This window comes from Salvelinus alpinus, chromosome 17, assembly GCF_045679555.1.
Source record: "Salvelinus alpinus chromosome 17, SLU_Salpinus.1, whole genome shotgun sequence".
NCBI lineage: Eukaryota > Metazoa > Chordata > Actinopteri > Salmoniformes > Salmonidae > Salvelinus > Salvelinus alpinus.
This window is the reverse complement of record NC_092102.1, coordinates 12,774,718-12,796,189: the sequence shown is the minus strand read 5'-3', so window position 1 is coordinate 12,796,189 and position 21,472 is coordinate 12,774,718. Positions and strand designations below refer to the sequence as shown.

Genomic DNA, 21,472 nt, shown 5'->3' with positions numbered 1-21,472 from the left:
TAGCAGTATGCCGCATCATCTCACTAACATCACACCTCCCACCTTTCCCATAAGAGAACACATATCACTGCACATGCTGAGAGAATGAACTACTTGCTCCTACTGAGGTAGTATAATTTAACTTGTTTTCAAAGATTCAAGGTAATATTAGCCATGCCTTATATAATCAAATTGGCCATGCCTTATATCATATATAATATATACCTGTATATATCATATATTATAAATATATTCTCAAAGCAGAGGGAAAATGGCTTTCAAAAGTGCATAATGTGCATCGGCAATTAGAGTACATGCGTGTTGTTACATGGATGGCATTGTTGTGCAATCTCAAGAACCGTTCAAATCGATAAATAAACAGATAGAGAAATGTTTTGGATAGAGAGATAAAGAGATAACCGCCCAAAATGTTGCTCGTCTTTACGTTACATATCTACCTGACAAGTGGATTTGACACTTGTGTACCTTCTGACACAAACCAAGACCAGTCAGGAATAGATGGTGTAGAGTTAGAATTCAGTCCCTCTGTTCTAAGAACTCAGACATCTGTTTTAAGGTTCTCAGAACTCAATTCTAAGGTTCCATGGTTCTAAGGTCTCTGTGTGATTGGTCTGTAACTCATGATGTTTCCTGCTAACGTGTCTGCTGCACATTTTTTACATGCTGCAGCTGGAAGGTATTGTTTTGTTTGTTTTTACATTTAAAGTTAATAATATAAAAAATGTTTTAGAACTAAACATTGAAAATGCAACCAAAGACTAGAGAGCAAGCTCATTAGAAAATATATAGTAGGACAGTTGTAAGGGTCACTTGGCGACTGTGTCATGCTTGTACAGTACATTGCATTGCTCCAAAAGTAAAAAAATGAGGCTAGAAAGCAGCATAATTAAAGATATAGCATTTAACAAGTGAACATAGGCAGTCAGGTAGGTAGGAACAGCCCATTGCATCATTGCATGTTAAGCAGTGCAATATATTCAAATGTAAAGCTGTGTTATGCTGCTCTCTCTCAGAGCTGTTGACTTGCATTGGCCTCCACCACCACACAACCTTCCATGACCACAGCCAGGAAGCTCAAGTCCACAAGAGTTCTCAACATTCTAACTCTCCAGAATCTCTTTTCATTATTATGGTTGTCGGTGTCATCTCTCCATTCTCGTACTTCCCTATCAATTTATTTACTACTTTGACTTGTCAATTTTAATATCAAGTTTTCAAAACAAAATAGCAACTCAATTGATGAACATAGACATTGTCTTGAATAGGTGAGTAAGTAAAGTGTTTTATTTTATTTCACTGCTACAGGTATTAGCCTACTGGGCCACCCTCACCTCCTACCACACACACCCAATGAATGAGATCATTCATAGGGGCAATGCAATGTTTGACTACAACATTCCTTAAAAAATGTACCATCATTTTTCGCCCAAAAATGACATTGGAATTTTGACCAGTCTAGCCGCCATAGAAATAAAACCCTTCTAATCCAATGCTAGTCTCATACCTGAGTAAACCAAACAAAGTAAGTATAGTAGCCAGAAGTATAGTATAGTAGCCATAAGTATAGTATAGTAGCCATAAGTATAGTAGCCTACATCCATAAAGCCTATCCAGGGCCTAAAAGTTTTGTGATGTCATCAGCTCGTATTTTGCAATGTCATCCTCATATTTAGCCACTGGATATTTAATATGAATGGGCACTTCAGTATGAACAGAAATGTCAGTCAAATTGATGATTAGCTAGCTAACTTCTCTTGTACCATAGTAACAGTAGTGCATAGCACACGTCTAAGCCACTACACCTGGTCTGTCATTTTTGGGACATTATGAAGAGGAATGGGGGAAATGCTCTGCGACTGTCTAGGGGTTAAGAAAGACGAGTGTTGTCCTTATAGTTTAATATAATATTAGCCCTGCCTGCCACCCAACCCACACCTATTATATAAGAAAATATGAGATATAAGAGAAAGCTCCAGTGTGCTAAACAATGTTGCCTCCCAGTTTTACTTCCTGTGGGAGTGGAAGGCAACAGGAAGCAGGAAGTAGGAAGCTCTATAAGACCTGCAGTATAGTTGCTATGTAGCATATTGTGTTATGACATGGGGGTAGTAATGCCTTAGGTGAGATGGCAGCCTATCAGCATATTTCCTAAGCTTCTGCCTTAGGGTCAAGAAGAAGACGAAAAAGCTAACATACTGAATCTGGTCTGCATTTACATTAAATCGGCTCTCGGGCCACATCTGGCCAATGGGCCGTGAGTTTCAAGCCCCTGGTCTACATTGGACTAACTGACATGACTTAACTGACCTCTGCGATTCAGCCATTTAACATCACACAAAGTGATAATCACAATGACACAGGCAGAAGCTTAGAAAATATTCTCTTCTCAAACCCACAACAATGTGAGTGTGGAGTGTATGTGTGGTTCTTTCTCAGTCCCTGATGATGCAGATAGATCCTGGACAAGCAGGAAACAGAGAGGAGCAGACAGACTGAGACCTGCTGCAGGCCCAGCAGATCTACTTGGCAAAGATGGAGTGCGCAGTGGAAGGTTAGGAGGAGAGGCAGGGGTAGAGGTTAAGGGGGTGCTGCACAGTGCTGCACTTACATACGAGGCTTCAGGAGAGGGTGAGAGTGGAGAGGGTGGTAAGCTCAAACTAGACGACAACGCAACCAATCCAAGGATAGGGAGATAGAAAGGGACTACATGTGATAGAGAGAAAGAGGGACTACGGGTGACAACAACCAGTTGTAACCTGTCTTTACCACCAGGTACCTGGTTCCTACTGGTTGTTCTCTGTGCCAGATAGATGTGTTAAATGATAGGGTGAGTATAGTGGTTGGGGTGAGAGTTGGGGTGGGTTAGGGGAACTGGGGACAGGTGGTGGTGGGGGGGGGGGGGGGCTTCTCGATTTAAAGCAGAGATTGAGAATCAGGCCAAATGAACAGCCAATTGTTGATTCAAATGTTCTATGAAATGGTATGTAGTTTGGCTTTGTTGACATGTAGTGTTGACTAGTATTAATTTGATCTTATCCCTCGAGCCAATCATAAAAAACAAAAAATAAATAAATAATAGTTCATTTTTCTAGTTTTTATGTGATGAGGCAGCTTTGTGACATATCCCTCTAGTTCACTATTTTTTGTTCTTTTCTTTCTGTACATGGCAGTAATACTGAAAATATGAATTAGTATTTATATATTTTTTTATTCAATTGAAACCAGGGAAATAGTTTCTGCTGATAATACTGTATAACTTTGTAGCATTAATATTTAACATTACTTTACACTTCCAGCTGCATCATGACGTGTGCGTATATATATATCTATATATAAATTGTATGTGTAAAGTATGGTACAGGATTTGTGAGCATGAAAAGGTGACTTCTTGTCTTGACTATTTTCTTCAAGTTTCTATAAAAAAAATCTCCCAATAAATAAATGTATCATTTTTTGTCATTAAAAAAAAATTGAGTTTGGTTACTTTTTGAAAAAATTTCAGTTTCTAGCATGCTTTAATAAACTGTTGAATGGGCATGCGTAAGGATCAGCTGCTTAGCTTTAGGATCTTACCCTCATCCCTTCAAAACGTGACAAGGCTCTGAGGGGTCTCAAGGCCCTTAGTGTCCTTAGTGATTTAATAGGACCTAGATCCGAGTAGCCCAGTGCATTAGCTACCAGACTGATTATAGACACCTACACACAAACAGAGAAGCAAAAGAGTTCCAAACTGTTAGAAGTAGTGAGAATATTCTCTAAAAGTAGAAGAGAGACTCAGACGAGAGCCCTTGGAGCAATAGGGCTGGCATGGGTGGAGAGAGTTGCTTGACATACACACATAAATCTATATGTATGTATATACATGTATAATATTGCATTTATATATGTATATACATTGAGAGAGAAGATCAATGTTTAGTATAGGTTTTATGTGCGTAGTGTTTTAGTAGCAGTAGTAGGTAGGCCGCAGGAGGAGGGGTTTGTTTCTGTTATTTTAGGGCAGTTGGACGAGACTTGACAAACTCCTTTGTACCTGCAAAGAAACTTGTGGTTGAGAGAGAGAGAGAGAGAAAAAGAGGAGAAAGAGAAATACATAAGACTCAAAGGAAGGGAAAAATAGGCCAAAATGTTTTGCCACAGCACACGACTGATTCAGTACAGATACAGACAGGCGAACGAAGGGGACCGGGGAGGAGGAGGAGGAGGGGAGGGAGGAAAGGAGAGAGGTTACAACCTGTAGAAGTTAATATAAAAACCCAACAGACTTGTAGAACCTTACCCTGGCCCCTCTAACATTGTCTCTCCATGTCTGTCGCTCTCGGCTGAGGCATAATATCCCATATAATTTAAGACAGACAAACTTAACGGAACCTAAGAGAAAGAATACAGGTAAATATGTACATGTACGTCATTATGATTGGCCAAAAATCTCCTTATTATATTCACACAGCATTAGAATCAAATAGGAGGCACATACAATTCATACAGTTAACCACACACTGACAGTAGTAAAGGGCTGGGATAGAGGGTTAAGGGGAGATTGGACACATGAGTTATTTGGCACTGGATGGCACTTAAAGGACCACTGGAGAGACACTGAGTACAGTAGAGTTACACACAGGAACAGGTAACAACACACAACCTCAAAGAAACGGGTGCATCTCCCCCACTCTCACACACAATGGCCCAACACCAAATCAACCCCTAAGCTATGCACTTGTGAAGTACTGAGAGGATTTGTCAGGGGTAAGTAATACTGGTAATAGCTCCACCTTGCTCCCCCACTCTCACACACAGTACCGCAGCTGCCACTCAGTCACGGGGCCCGAGTTCTTTTATTTGGATATATTTCTTTTTTAAGATTCATGAGCGTTGATCAGGTTTTATTTGTACTTGCAAACATGATTTTGGGGGATAACACTAGCCAAAAAGAAAAGTTTACAGCAGTGACTTTTCTGTAATCAACACAAAGAATTCACCTAAGCTTGACACTTTAAATATTGATTAGTCATCATTCTTCACATTTATCATTTATAGAAAGGCAACATCCCGACAGTCGACAAATGAATTGCTTCCATCTCAGAGGCTTTGTAATATAGCTAGATAATAATGCATTGGACCACTCAGTAAGTGCTTAGCCCAGAGCTGTGCCTCAGACTCTCAGCATTCTTAAATAAGCTCTGTTTTAGCCTTATGGAAATGGACTAGGAACCTTGGTACTAAGTTCAAGCATCAGGTTAGACACTCAGTGGAAAGGGAGCTTTTGCAGAGTCATCATTAACAGCAGAGTCTGGTGATCAATAGGCAGCACTGTATAGAAGCGAGGGAGGGGTGTTAAGAAATGATGAGGTAACCTCAAGGAGGCAATGCCTGTCATTAGAAGATGAAGGGGAGCTGCTGTGACCAGTAGGCCTGTACAGTAGCCACTTCCTGTTGTATCTCAGACACAATTGGGGTCAGAGCGCCATGAGTCTGGAAAGCAGAACCAGTAGGCATATAGTGAAGAGAGGAGAGCAAGGCTAGTTGTGGCAATGGCTTTTTCAGTCAATTTAGGAAGTAAACTGAAATTCCAATGTCAACTTTCATCATTAGTAATTTCCGTTCACTTCCTGAATTGAAATAGAATTGACCTGACGTGACTAAATGGTACTACACAGTATCTCATTGATTCAACGTTACAGATGTCCATCTAATAGTTCTTAGAACGGCAAACACAAAAAGTTTGGCCCGATCTCTCACACTGCCATTGTTCAGGTGGTGAGACTGGGAAGAGAGAGAGCACCAGTTCCTTAACAAAGGGAAAACAGTGGTACACAGTAAAAACATGTGAAGGCACCTCCAACCAGCCAACCAGACCATACTGGTCAAACTCACTGCAAAGAACACAACATCCAAAGCTGACCAGACCAGTCACAGATAGAGGGGGGATTCTAACAAAGGCAAAATCTTTATTTAGATTTTAAGGCCATTGGCGGTACTACAGTCTATGGAAACTGATATACTACGTACAATGGCACTCTGGTCATTCCAGTTGACAGCGATGAAGCTATCGGCGTGGAACTCACCACTGGACTCATGGCTCATGATGAGTCATCTCTGGGTTATGTGGTTCAAGGGCTCCTGAGTCTCCAGGACTCTGTATGACCTGTATATTACACACGATTCCATCAGATTCTAGCTAGCTCAATTATTTTAGTTGAGGACATCCCATTTGTTAATAATCGGTATAGCTGTATAATAACCCAGAAAGCTGTATGATCTGGGCAATGATACATTTAAATATAAATAATTTAAATTTAAATATTTAAACACACACATCAAGGATAACACAATAAAGTCACTGACTTATTTCCATTGTGCTTCTTTAAAACAGATGCAAAAATAAAATAAAGATTTTGCCTTTATTCTACCGTCACAGTATTTGGGGTATTTGTCACCTTCAGCCTCAGCCTGACCCCTTGGAGTGCCCCTCCCCCTTAGAGATCAAGGGGCCTGCTGTGTGGGTGTGGCAGCCCTCAGCGAATCAGCGTCGAGCTCTGCAAGGCAAGGCCAATCACATCTCTGGGCTGTGATCCAATGAGGAACAGTGGAACAGAAACAGAAAGAAAAACAGAAAGACAACGGAAACTAAAATCAAACAGAACAAAAACAACAATGATGAAAATGGCTAAATGTCTTATAAAATAAAAGGATGGATGGATGGATCCAGCCTCATTCCACTATTACATAACGACTCCATCCCCAAACTCGACTGGCTACTAGCTTTACTAGAAGGATTTGTTTTGATCTAGATTCTACCTTACAGCACTGTGGCTATGTAATTGAAGAGTACTGAGTCCTGCATAAAAATGTGGGTACCCAAAGAAATACTGTACTGTATTATTAGGAAGTGTCATTAAGATAGCGGTGTACTGAAAATGACTGTTTTCTCAACAATGTAAAGCAACTGATTTGATAAAAATCTATTCTTCAACTTTTGGACCAAATAGACTAGAGGTATATTGTAAGTAATGTATGGCTTAACAAAGCAAGGGTTCAGTAAGTTATTCTGTCTTCTCATAGTAATTCTACTGTATCACATTTGCTATTCACATTTCTAAAATACAAAATCAAGAACCAGAGAGGCCAATGAAAATATAACTCAACAGAAATATATCAAAACACAAAAGGTATGTGGAACAGATAAACACACACACACACAGAGACTAATTCATGCTCGTATAAACTTAAGCAATGATGGTGTCCCCCTTCTGATGGTGCCCACAGAGTGACAACGTGGTTAATTCCAAACCAAACCACAGACATCACAGTGACAATGACAGACAGTAGAGTCACAGACAGGCCACAAACAGACGGACTACCCAGGACGACCTAGACTCGGTGAGGCACAGCAGATTTATAAGAGGGACTGACTGCTTGTTTGCCAGTCTGGAGGACCAAACTTACCAACTGGCTGCCACCATCATTACATCATCACCTCAGCACAAGGTCAAAGGTCACTCACAACATTCCTGGGGTAAGAGGAAGCGTAAGACTTTAAGGAGGACGGGAGGGGGGTGGGGGTTGGGTCGAGGGAGGAGAGGGGGTGGGGGTATGTCACACTTTGTTGTCAAACATTGACAGCTTGGGAGGGGATTGTCGGCCCCCGTACCATACGACCATCCCAAGTGCATCTTGGGAAATGTAGGCCACTGTACGGTCGTAGTACAGTACGGCCATCCTCCCAAGTGTTGGTTCACACCGCAACAATGAACACACTGCAGCTCTGTGCATCACAACCCTGTTGGCTCGGGCTGAAGCCGAGGGTTGTGGGTAAAGATGGGGGTGGGGAGGGGCGTGGTAGAGCCATCAATATACAGAGTTTGGTGAAGTGTTCTGATAGAACCCCGTAGTGGCACCAAACTCACCACCTAACTATATTGTAGTGTATATCAATGGCTCTGGGTCGTGGGTTACATTGGAGTCAAGTCAGTCCATAGAGGGGACACTAACTCTGTGGGGTACATATAGGACTTCAATTAGATTTAGGTAGAATTTGTTCTACCAGAATCAACACTGAAGGTAAGGTGTCTTGTGTTTTACATGATTGTTTTGTAAGCTACGGTATGTTTTAGGTTAGTGTTAACTATATTCTACTGCAGTTACTACTGTACATAAAACAGCACCATATCTGGAACATGTTTGACATTAACAATGACTGAAAATAGTTAGCAAAAAGACTGTAATTAATTCAAGTTGATTATTCCTTAGGGAATTACTGTGTAACAATGTCATTTTAAAGGCATGAAAAGGAAGTAACTGTACTAAAATGAGATCGGTATAACATGCCTTCAACTCTGACAATGGCTGATGCCAATCAATACAGCCTATTGTAAAGTCAAGCATACTGGGACCGTAAAGGCCAAAACACACCATGACTACCAACAGCTAAAAACAGCGGGCGGCCGTCATTCTCTGTTCATTTCGAGTCTACATATTGTATCACCAGCGTTCGTTGACACCCAGCAGGTGTTTGCTAACAGTGCACGGCCACCCGCTGCTTTTCGCCGGTTGTCTTTTCGGTGCGTCTCAGCAGTGTTTGTTCGGTGTTTAAGAATAGAAGGGTCAACCACGGAAATACATAGAGAATCACAGGATCTCTATGGGGTCAACAGTCACATTCTCATACTGTATCATCTCCAGTGGCGGCTGGTGTCACTTTAAATTGGAGAACGGGCTCACGGTAATGGTTGGAACGGAATGGTATCAAACACGTATTCCATCAATGTGTTTGATACCATTCCATTCCAGCTATTACTATGAGCCGTCCTCCCCTCACCAGCCTCCACTGATCATATCTAACCTCCAACCATTAGGGGTTAGATAGAACTCCTGTCAGACAAAGATGGCTTGGGCTGGACCATACAAACAGTGTGTCGGCGACTGTTGAGAGGTGGTTAGTTCAAGGACAGAGGTAAGAATTCAAAAACACACAGAAGAGAGCTTCTTCATCGTTCCAATGACAAGGTAATAACCAAGGTCATTGGCCAAATCTGACCATCCAAGCAGGATTTCCACACCACAGATACAGTTCAGTCAGGGGATCATATCTATGCAACATGACATTACTCAATGCCCCTTGCTGAGGCGTCAACTTTCAAGTCTGAAGGAATTTCTCTGCCTGTTTATATATATATATATATATTACTGTTAAAGCAACCAACCGTGAATTATCATTCCCATAACTAATCAATTCAATGGTCCTGGATTAATTTAGAATGAATTAATCAACTTAGAATTAAATAACGGAATTAAAGAAATTCCACTGTTCCAAAGACTGTCAAGAGTTGTGTCACAGAAGGGGCAGAGAATGAGCAATAACACAGAGATATAAAAGACATCCAGTACATTAAGACATACAGTAGATTACACTGTAGACAGGTCAGAGACACAGCAGAGGACACAGTAGAGACACGGTAGAAGACAGTAGAAGACGCACACCCTGTTGTTGCTGAGCATTGCTTGAATATGTTGATCAATAATCCTGGTTATTGATTGGCTGATTGATTCCAATGTGTGCTGCTGCTTAGCTACCAGCATTCACATTCCAATATCATTGTCATCAAATTTGAATCATTTTTCTTACCGCTGTTATGTCCTAAAACAATAGAATTGGTTTCCATTTGCACATGATGGGAAACAGAGAGCGCACAATTCCTTGCTTCATCGCACACGAAGGTACATAATAGCCAAACTCACAAACAGAGAATTGCCGTTCATATTCAAGCATTGCAGATTGACAAGAAACCAAGTAAACAGAGAGAGAGAGAAATTGCTTCATGGAGATGCAAGTGGTGAGAGACATAGATTCACTTAAAATTGATGGACTAACTCATGGTATAGTAAACATTTCCATGTTCTCTTGGGATATGGATATTGGATATTGTAAGATTGATGTATCCTACACTTTCTGTTAATGTGAATATCATCATGTCTTCTCACCCATTGCGTAACATGAAGTTGCTGTTCGTTTACTACTCTATCTATCCTCCCAACCCTACCATACCACACCCTGTTAGACAGAAGCCTATGTTAGGAATCACTGTACCGAATACCTATATAAGGGATAACTTAAAGTAATTGTCCAGTGATAATCTCACTTTTAAAAACACATCATCTGTTAACTCATACTCAAATCGAGATGTTGACTCGTCCTATACTCATATTTGTTGCCAAAGCATAAATTAGAGGAAAAAAACTCAAACTTGTATGACAAACAGACCGTTTAAAAAATGTTTTCTATTTCCTCATAGAGTATGACATACAGTAATGTTTTTGTCTGAGACGTCTCATTGGCTGAACTGGCCAATCACCTGTTAACTTGTCATAAAAAACATTTATTTATTGACAGGTATACGCCCACACCATTCTGTTGTTGGTGTACGCCCACACCATTCAAACACAGAAAAGCTTCTTTTTAACATACTTAATTTAAAAAAATTGTAAGGAAAACTATTTCACTCATATTGTAATTAATTATAGATCATATTTCATAGAGATCTGGAAACACTGGACAGTTACTTTAACAGTGTACTGTGTGACTGAACGCACGCCTTAGGCCCTATATATAATATATGGAATATATCTATTTTTACATAAAAATGTGTGTTTTTCACCATAACTCTACATGACAGGCAGTGTTTTAGAATGTACACAGTATAGTATGTTGCTTCAACAGAGTGTGGTTGCCATAGAAATAGAATTCCTAGAATGGGCCTCCCTATTCAAGTCAATTCTATTTCTATGGTCCTAGCCTACCGTAAAGAACCAGAAAATGTTACTTACATCGACAATGAAGAAGTCGAGCCAGCACCAGGCGTTGGTGAAGTACTTGTGGAATCCGTAGGCGACCCACTTGAGCAACATCTCTAGGATAAAGATGTATGTGAACACACTGTCGGCGTATTCCAAGATGGTCCTGATGGTCTTCCTCTGCTGGATGTACACATCCTCAAAAGCCTGGTGGGGGGGAAGCACATACACGGTTAGCTTCAGCTGAAGTTGGGGGTAAATGAACACGCTCTGTGATTGATGAATTTATTGATCGATTTTAAATACATAGCCTATAATTTGCCTCAGCCAAATAAGTACAACAATGAATATATAATAAATCATGGAGGATTAGAAACACAATAAAGTCAACAGACTATTTACATAAAAAGTGATGAAAATGTATACAACAACGGTTCTGTTGCTCAATCACGACAAAACATTTTTTTTAAATTCCCAGGAAAAATGTAGCATTGATTGCACTATTCCATTCCTGCTGATTTGACGTCATGCCTGAGGACATAGCTCCCTTGGCACCAGAAATAGATTCCCCCCGCCTATCCTATCTGATAAATCACACAGTCCATTAGATCCCCTCTCAGATAAATGGTACAGTCCATTAATCACAGAGAGAGTCCATATGTGTCTCAAATGGCAGCCTATTCCCTAAGTAGTGCACTGCTTCTGGTCTAAATTAGGGCACTATAAAGGGAATAGACTGCCATTTGGGACACCGACTCAGTCAGGCTCTGCTCTGATGCTCCTGCCTGGACCCTCCCCCCACCCTTCTTAGAACAGTGACTGGCTGAGATGCTCCTGTCTGGACCCTCCCCCCCACTCTTCTTAGTACAGTGACTGGCTGAGATGCTCCTGCCTGGCCCCTCCCCCCACTCTCCTTAGAACAGTGACTGGCTGAGATGCTCCTGCCTGGCCCCTCCCCCCACCTTAGTACAGTGACTGGCTGAGATAATCCTGCCTGGCCCCTACCCCCACCCTCCTTAGTACAGTGACTGGCTGAGATGCTCCTGCCTGGCCCAACCCCCCACCCTCCTTAGAACAGTGACTGGCTGAGATGCTCCTGCCTGGCCCCTCCCCCCACCCTCCTTAGTACAGTGACTGGCTGAGATGCTCCTGCCTGGCCCAACCCCCCACCCTCCTTAGAACAGTGACTGGCTGAGATGCTCCTGCCTGGCCCCTACCCCCACCCTCCTTAGAACAGTGACTGGCTGAGATGCTCCTGCCTGGCCCCTACCCCAACCCTTCTTAGTACAGTGACTGGCTGAGATGCTCCTACCTGGCCCATCCCCCCACCCGTCTTAGTACAGTGACTGGCTGAGATGCTCCTGCCTGGCCCCTCCCCCCACCTTAGTACAGTGACTGGCTGAGATGCTCCTGCCTGGCCCCTCCCCCCCACATTAGTACAGTGACTGGCTGAGATGCTCCTGCCTGGCCCCTACCCCAACCCTTCTTAGTACAGTGACTGGCTGAGATGCTCCTTCCGGGTCCATCCCCCTACCCTCCTTAGAACAGTGACTGACTGAGATGCTCCTGCCTGGCCCCTACCCCAACCCTTCTTTGTACAGTGACTGGCTGAGATGCTCCTGCCTGGCCCCTACCCCCACCCTCCTTAGAACAGTGACTGGCTGAGATGCTCCTGCCCGGCCCATCCCCCCACCCTTCTTAGTACAGTGACTGGCTGTGATGCTTCTGCTTGGCCCCACCCCCCCACCCTTTTCAGTGACTGGGCCTGCTGACTGCACCACTCCATGTTTTGTCCTATGTCCTCATAGCCAGGCAGAGAGAGACACAGCCCTTAAATAGCCAACCTTCTCCACTCACACTCGACCTCCTTTCTGCGTCTGAAATGGCACCCTAACCTATTCTCTAGCGCACAAATTTTGACCAAAGCCTCTCTGTCTCACTGTGTGTGTGAACATGCATTTTTTTGTGTGTGTGTTAACGTTCCACACTGTGACTTACCAGGGCCCCACTACTGAGTAGGATCATAAAGATAATGACGGTTTCGAACCAGTTATGCTCCACAATTAGATAGCATGTCTTTCTCAGGAACCACCAATATTTTCCCCACCCGTGAGTGATAGGCACGTCGCAGCATGGATACTTGATAATACACTCTGTACGGAAGGGGACAGGAGCAAACACACAACATCATACCGTTACTAAAACATTGAAAAGAATGTACGAATTACAAACTGGGAGGAGAGGGGCAGGGCAGGGAGGGGCACAGGGCGCAAGGGAGTGTCAGGGAGTGGTTTAGGGCAGGGAGGGCAAGGAGTGGTTCAGAGTGGGGGAGCAGGGAGGGGCGGGGCACGGAGGGGCGGGGCAAGGAAGAGCAAGGTGCAGTCCTACCAGGTGTCCAACAGTTTTCTGGGTCTAGGTACTCTTCCACAGCCTCCACCACCACCGCCTCCACCTCCACATCAGGCTTGATGTCTATGGTGCTGCCCTCCGATGAGCTGGTGTCGTCCAGCTACACACACAGACAGAGATGCACACACACGCACAGAGATACAGACAGACGCAGAGCGAGAGAGAGGGACAGAGAGCGAGCGACAGAGAGACACACAGACACAAAACACACAGAGAGGACGTGAGAATGACAGGACAAGGGACAGAGGAAATACATCAGCAGCAGCAGGTTGACTGATCAATAGCCCTGTCGGCAGCAACGGCTCTTGGGTTATTGGTACACAGAGAGAGACAGACAAGAGAGAGAGAGACATGACCAACGGCGAAGCCTCTCTCACAGCCATTCATACATACTGCTGCGTGCATTGCAGTGGGTCTCACTTCCTGTCTCAATGTATAAATAGCTACCTCCCTGAGGCTTCATATAGGTAGACAGACAGATGACGATACAGAAATGAAAGGATGATGAAGAAGAAGAAGATGTAGACATAGTCCTGGGGCTAAGATACATTCTGGTCATACACATAATGAGCTGCGTCTACCCATGTCTACATGCGGAGTGTGTGATCTGTCATACTCGACGTGTTCTAATTGACCTTGAGTAAACACATGCCATGACTAGCAGAGTACCAATGACCTGGTTGTAATTCACCTGGACTTTACATTACATCAGAGAGCGCTAGATTTTAAACGAGAGCCTCCAATGAACGATTCAAGTTGACTTTAAACGCTAAACTACCGTAATAATAAGCAAACGATGAGACTTAACTGTAAATATAAAAACCACAGCAGCTGACTGCAATTCCTAACATGATGATATGCCACAGATTTAAGACGTACTGTAGCCTACAGGGGTGGAATATCAAATAACCATCCACTCCAGCCATACTGCTAAATGTATTGGCGACGTTTTAAGAAAGAAACAAACACCAGTCAGCAGATATCCATTTCATCCACGGCTGTAGCCATTACTATATGAGTGTGTGTATATATGAGTAATGGACTTACATAAGAGTGGAACAGTGGAAACTAATGTTACACTGGTGACCACACCCATGCTTTACAGCCAGGAGACCACAAAACAACAACCATGGAGTAATGCATCACTACAACATTACTACAACATCACCGCAACATTACAATACGATTACCTCAGCATTACCAACGCATTAATACAACATTACCACAACATTACAATAAGATTACCGCAACATTACCAAAGCATTACTACAACATTACCACAACATTACAATAAGATTACTGCAACATTACCAACGCATTACTACAGCATTACCACAACATTAATACAACATTACCACAACATTACAATAAGATTACCGCAACATTACCAAAGCATTACTACAACATTACCACAACATTACAATAAGATTACTGCAACATTACCAAAGCATTACTACAGCATTACCACAACATTAATACAACATTACCAAAGCATTACTACAACATTACCACAACATTGATACAACATTACCGCAGCATTACTACAACATAACCACGCCATTTGGTGACTACAACATTACCCCCATGCAACATAACTACATCGCTGCAACATTACAACATAACCACAACATTACTTACCCCCTGCAAAAATACCACAACATTACTACAACATAATCCTCAAATGACCTCCTGCAACATTACAACAACATCATTATCAAGAGACAAACTATGGGTGTATCTAAAATGGCACCCTATTCCTGGTCATGCACTACTTTTCATCAGAGCCATATGGATGTACCAGGTTCTCATGACAACATATTCATTAAACAATTGGCTAACTAACTCTCTGTTCACGCACCTCTTTGCTGTTCTCGTTCTCCGACTCGCTACTGAAGTCCTCGGTGTTGAGGTTCTCGAAGTCGGACTCTCCGACCGCGATGGGAACGCACACGGTCAGGTTCGGATTATGGATGAAGGACATGTGGTCCTCGTCGATCATGTACTTCCCGACGCTGCTCCCTATACCACTAGTGGTGCCGTTACCATTCTTGGTGTAGTCCAGGTCGCGGTTGATATCCACACCACTGTGGTTGGCGATACAGTTCAGCTTCTTGTTGTACATGTCGTCTAAAGGTTTCTGTTCATCCTCCACCGGCGGCTTCTTGGTCAAGCTGAGCACCAACTCTGCCAGCTTGATCTTGAACCAGGCCACGCCCTTCTTGATGCGGATGACGGAGATCTGAAGGTTGTTCATCTCTCCGTCGTCATCTGTTGCGGCTAAGTTGTCTGCGCTGAACGAGGACAGCAGCAAGGCAAGGAAAAGGTTCAACACCTACAGGGAGGAGAATCAGGCACACACTGGGTCAGACGTGAGGGTGGATCTGGCATGGCCAACGGAGATGTGTGTACACATGGGACCTGGTATGTGTCGTGTAACGAACCTGCCGTTCATAAGACGGCAAACTGCTCCCAGAGAGTTACGTTTCTTGGGCCAGTGATTACGGTCACCGCCTTCGGTTATGGCGACTGGGGTTTGAGGACCATCAGGAAGGCTAGTATTGTATACAAAGATACACTCTGGGGACACTTACCACCAAGTTCCCGATAACCATGACCATCATGAAGACGATGAGACACATGCCCTGTCCGGCCACCTCCATACAGTCCCACATGGTCTCGATCCACTCCCCGCACAGCACCCGGAACACCATCAGGAACGAGTGGAAGAAGTCGTGCATGTGCCAGCGGGGCAGCTTACAGTCCAGGGCGATCTTACACACACAGTCCTTGTAGTTCTTGCCGAACAGCTGCATGCCGACCACGGCAAAGATGAAGACGATGAGCGCTAAGACGAGGGTCAGGTTTCCCAGGGCGCCAACAGAGTTACCGATGATCTTGATCAGCATGTTGAGTGTGGGCCACGACTTGGCCAGTTTAAACACTCTTAGCTGATGGAGAGGGGAGGGAGGAAGAGAGAGACAGGGAGGAAGAGAGGATGTGAGAATGATGGAAGAAGGGCGAGAGGAAAATACTCATTAGCAGCTGGGGTTTGAGTGATCAATAGTTCTGGTTGCGGTAAGGGCTCTTGGGGTATTGGTAGGGTAATTGATAGAGCAGAAGCAGTAATTATGAAAACTAGCAGTACACAGACTAGTAAGGCAGTATATACAGTAAGTTGTATTGCATACAAGTAAATGTATCACTACAACAGACAGTGCTGTAGTTGAGCAACACCATGTAATCATTCAGCACGTGAATCAATGCACGCTGTGGAATTGATATGATTGGTGTACACAACTGACAGACACGTACATTTGGGGGGAGGGCGGGGCTAAAAGAGAGATTACCAATCGGAATGATCTGAGCACAGACAGCCCCTCCACGTCAGCCAATGCCAGCTCCACTAACGATAGGGTCACAATGAAGCCGTCAAAGCAGTTCCACCCTTCCTGGAAGTAGTAGTAGGGATCCATGGCAACCAGCTTGGCAAACATCTCCACAGCAAAGATCCCTGTGAACACCTGGCAGGGACAAATAGAGGTCAGAGGTCAGCTAGAGTAACTGCTATGGAAACATTTACCTTTCAAAGTGACAAACAGAGGTCAGACGTACTGTAGGAACTGGTACTATAATTATTTTAAAAAGTTAGCGGTGAGCACTACCTTAGATGGAAATTAAGATTAGCCCACTAGCAAGAGGCTAGCACTTACCTCAATTAAGATTCAAGAACGCTTTCTGGAGTCTCTTTGAATGCATTTCCAATGTCTCGATGGCGTGTGTTTCTCTGTCTAAAGAGGACCCTTGTGTAGGCTGCCTTCACATTCAAAATGTGCAAAACTAGCTCCCTTAGGACAGTGACATTTTCCTCACAGGACAGACATTTGGCTAGCAGAATGTCACCTAAGCTAGTAGAAATTGTGGTTTACTAGCCCGGCTAGTCAGTGCTCAAAATCCTTACTCTCCATCCCTTACAGCTGCTCTGAAGTCAGTAAGGCCATTGTGACACCTCTGTGTTCTGCTAATGAGTCTAATGAATGGCTGAATGTCATAGTTAATCATGGAGTCAGCTGATGTAACACCCTGGGTGTCAAGGCGTGGCCGGGCAGTGTTTGTGTGTGTGTGTGTGTGTGTGTGTGTGTGTGTGCGTGCGTGCGTGCGTGAAGATGACTCATGCTTCAAGGTTATACCCAACCCATGAATGAAAATACCTCTAACAGAACACACACACTGCCCGATGCTGAATATCACAAATAATTTCACAACAAACACACACTGGTCTAATATGTAAAAGACTGATCTCACAATTTACGGAAAGTGATACATTTTCCAGCTGCTGTAAATTGATCAAACCGCTAATATCAATATCATAACCATACCACAGAAAGAGAGACTGTGTTCTACTGATATGCTATCCATGCTAACAACATGAACTAGTAGCTTTAGCTAACATGCTAACTAGACAGTGAAATCCTATGTGCATCAGCTCTACTTTTACTGTGTTTCTGTGGAAATTCTAATAGCATCCATGATAACAGCATCAGCTAGTTGCTTTAGCTTGCATTAGCTAGTAGGCTTAAGGCCCTAAGCAATATGCTGAAACCGTATGTGCAGCTCAGGAATTTGACTCAGTTTCTGTAGAAATGCTAATTGTAAAAAGGGCCAGGTTGGGATTTCAGAAAAAAAGAGCCGTTCTTCAGGCACCATTTTAGGGGAGCTCATCGATCAGGCAGCATCAAATATTAATGTGGGCCACCCACCAGCCTGGCATGCAGCACAGAGACAGAGCAGGCAGCGTGAAGCAGATTTCTGCCTGGGACAAGGAAATAGCAGCACAGAAGAATCATATGATAAGAGGGGGGGGTTGAGAGGAAGGAAAAAGTACAGAGAGAGACTCCTACAGTATACAGACCAGCCCCATGTAAGAAATGGGGAGAGAGGAGGGGGGAGAGAAGGAGAGAAGGAGAGGAGCAGAGAGGAGAAAGACACAAGGAAGATGTGTATAGATACAGGGACACTGTAGGTAGGGGGTCCGGGAACGTTTTCATTTAGCTTTGAATAGCCAATGAAAGAACTGCCAATTATGTGTACCAAAATAACACAGCTCTCTCAGCAGACGACAAGCGAATAGATCTTATAAGAGGAGATGTCATTGTCAACGCACCACGACAAGGACGAGATAACGATCAAATGCCAGATTCTGTTCAGTTTTTTAATGAACCCACTATCAATGATGGGATATACAATGGAAACGAGACAGAGAGTTGAGAGAGAGAGAGAGAGGCCTGGGGTGGTCACATCGTGGTCTAGCTTGCAGTTAGTGTCGCCGCCCCCAGGTGCACACATATGAATCTGTCTGACACACACACTCTCCTCCTGTCTTTCCCGTCCCCTCTACTGACTGTCCTATCAAGTGGGTTGAATTATATGAGCTAAATACTAGAAAGTGTCTAATGTTACCGTATACTTTCTAAGTTAATACCATACAAATACTAGGTAAGTACTAACTTAAAGTACCATCTTAAAGTACTTTTTAAAGTGGCACTTTACCACTTTTGTAACCTCATATTCATCATCTACAGCGCCATACCAGTGTCTACATGTGAATATGAGGTTAAAAAAATGCCTCTATAAGTGCCAGCTTATAACGGCTGTTAAATATCACCAAAAAAAAGAGATCCTCACCAGGTTTCCCACAGACAGCACCTCCTCAAAGTGCGGGGTCATGGGGTAGTGCTCCATGGCCATGAAGAGGGTGTTGAGGACGATACAGATGGTGATGGCCAGGTCCACGAAAGGGTCCATGACGATCAGGTTGACAATCTCCTTGATCTTCAGCCAGATGGGACAACACTCCCAGATGAGGAAGATGTTGGAGAACTTATACCAGCAAGGTGGACAACTACGCTGAGACTCCTCCAGTTCTGAGAAAATTGATTAAGAGACCACGCCAGGAAAGGAATATATCAAAAATCCAAATAATAGAATAGTCTCCAACAGCGCAAATCCTGTCCCCGCCCACCTGGCGCTACAGCCATCCTTAAGGAAACACTCAAAGTATTTGAAAGAAAACAGAGATACATGTTATAAAATAATAATAATATGTCCTGTTTATGTAATAATAATATGTATGTCATGCATTGTCTGTAAGTACAAGAATGACAAGCAATAGTTTTAGAACACCTACTCATACAAGTGTTTTTCTTTATTTGTAATATTCTCTACATTGTAGAATAATAGTGAAGACAACAAAACTATGAAATAACACATATGGAATCATGTAGTAACCAAAAAAGTGTTAAACAAATCAAAATATATGTTGTATTTTGAGATTCTTCAAATAGCCACCCTTTGCCTTGACAGCTTTGCACACTCTTGGCATTCTCTCAACCAGTTTCATGAGGTAGTCACCTGGAATGCATTTCAATAAACAGGTGTGCCTTGTTAAAAGTTAATTTGTGGAATTTCTTTCCTTCTTAATGCGTTTGAGCCAATCAGTTGTGTTGTGACAAGATAGGGGGGTATACAGAAGATAGCCCTATTTGGCTAAATACCAAGTACATATTATGGCAAGAACAGCTCAAATAAACAAAGAGAAATCATCATTACTTTAAGACATAAAGGTCAGTCAATAAGGAAAATTTGTCATTTGGTCTGGAGTCCAAATTGGAGATTTTTGGTTTCAACAGCCGTGTCTTTGTGAGACGCGGTATGGGTGAACGGATGATGTTCGCATGTGTATTTCCCACCGTAAAGCATGGCGGAGGAGGTGTTATGGTGTGGGGGTGCTTTACTGGTGACACTGTCTGTGATTTATTTAGAATTCAAGGCACACTTAACCAGCATGGATACAACAGCATTCATCTGGTAGGACTATCATTTGTTTTTCAACAGGACAATGACCCAACACACCTCCAGGCTGTGTAAGGGCTATTTGACCAAGAAGGAGAGTGATGGAGTGCTGCATCAGATGACCTGGCCTCCTCAATCCCCCGATCTCAACCCAATTGAGATGGTTTGGGATGAGTCGGACCACAGAGTGAAGGAAAAGCAGCTAACAAATGCTGAGCACATGTGGGAACTCCTTCAAGACTTTTGGAAAAGCATTCCAGGTGAAGCTGGTTAAGAGAATGCCAAGAGTGTGCAAAGCTGTCATCAAGGCAAAGGGTGGCTATTTGAAGAATCTCAAATATAAAATATAATTTGCTTTGTTTAACACTTTTTTAGTTTCTACGTGATTCCATATGTGTTATTTCATAGTTTTGACGTCTTCACCATTATTCTACAATGTAGAAAATAGTACAAATAAAGAAAAACTCTCGAATGAGTAGGTGTTCTAAAACGTTAGACCGGTAGTGTATATAGATATAGATATAGGAGATGTAGAACTCTTCGTCCAACGAGAGAGAAGGGCACCTCAGTTGAATCCCGTTTGGGGATCAATAAAGTCTTAACGTAAAAATCGTATCTCATCTTAAATCAGTTAGAAAAGGAAATAGCGAAATCGAAAGAACTGTTCGTCCAACAAACAAAAAAGGTGAGAGCCTGTTTTGACTAAGAAACTACGGGAAGTACGATCTGCCTTTCTTCGACATCAGATTTGAAACTTTTTGGTTTACACTGTCAGCTGAAAACAAAAGAGCATGGAAATAGCTAGTTAGTTAGTGTAGGGAAATTAATAGTATGAATAGTATAGGGACAGTACCCTCCACTAGTGTGTTGGTGATGACGCTCATGACACTGTTGGCCCGCTCTTTCCTTCCGAAGGAGGTATTGAGCTGGTCCACAGACACCATCAGGGAACCAGACAGCTTCTTCTTCACCTCAACCTCAGTAGTGGGCTGCCAGGAGGAAGAAGAAGAATCAAGCACTGATGGTAGTCAAACCATGAACACCATCCCACAGCGCCATCGCTGGCCAGGGAGGGATGTGCACTTGTAACAACACTGGATTGGAAGGAGGGGTTAGGCCCATATTGGAGGTTGGTCATTCTTTGGTTGGCACAGCGGATAGTACTGTATTTGTCTTGTTGTTGCTAGATGTTGAGAATATGTTGTGTCTAGAAACATGCAGGTCATACGCAGCCAGAATGGGAGCAGTGGTATGGGGATATTTGACAGTTACATAATACTTGAATAAGAATGTAATATTCCGATATTGAGCAGGGAAGTGTTTTGTATTTGTGTGTGTATGTATTAACGTTGTGACTTACCTATTCTCTGAAACTTGTAAAATAGGTTCCAACCACCATTACATCACACCCATTCTAACTAAA

The 21,472-nt window shown here is 43.1% G+C and overlaps 1 protein-coding gene across 5 annotated transcripts in view; it reads right to left on the bottom strand.

Moving 5' to 3' along the window:
* Positions 1-21,472, bottom strand: part of scn8aa (sodium channel, voltage gated, type VIII, alpha subunit a) — a 96,237-nt gene that overhangs the window by 10,847 nt on the left and 63,918 nt on the right. For all 5 annotated transcript variants that reach the window (XM_071347256.1, XM_071347258.1, XM_071347259.1 and 2 more), the window contains 9 exons: positions 20,903-21,038; positions 18,883-19,121; positions 16,548-16,721; positions 15,792-16,148; positions 15,059-15,532; positions 13,180-13,300; positions 12,790-12,944; positions 10,825-10,998; positions 3,574-3,696 (listed from right to left, as the gene is read on the bottom strand). In XM_071347256.1, the coding sequence (XP_071203357.1) occupies positions 3,574-3,696; positions 10,825-10,998; positions 12,790-12,944; positions 13,180-13,300; positions 15,059-15,532; positions 15,792-16,148; positions 16,548-16,721; positions 18,883-19,121; positions 20,903-21,038 (1,953 nt within the window). The remainder of the gene's footprint in view (positions 1-3,573; positions 3,697-10,824; positions 10,999-12,789; positions 12,945-13,179; positions 13,301-15,058; positions 15,533-15,791; positions 16,149-16,547; positions 16,722-18,882; positions 19,122-20,902; positions 21,039-21,472) is intronic.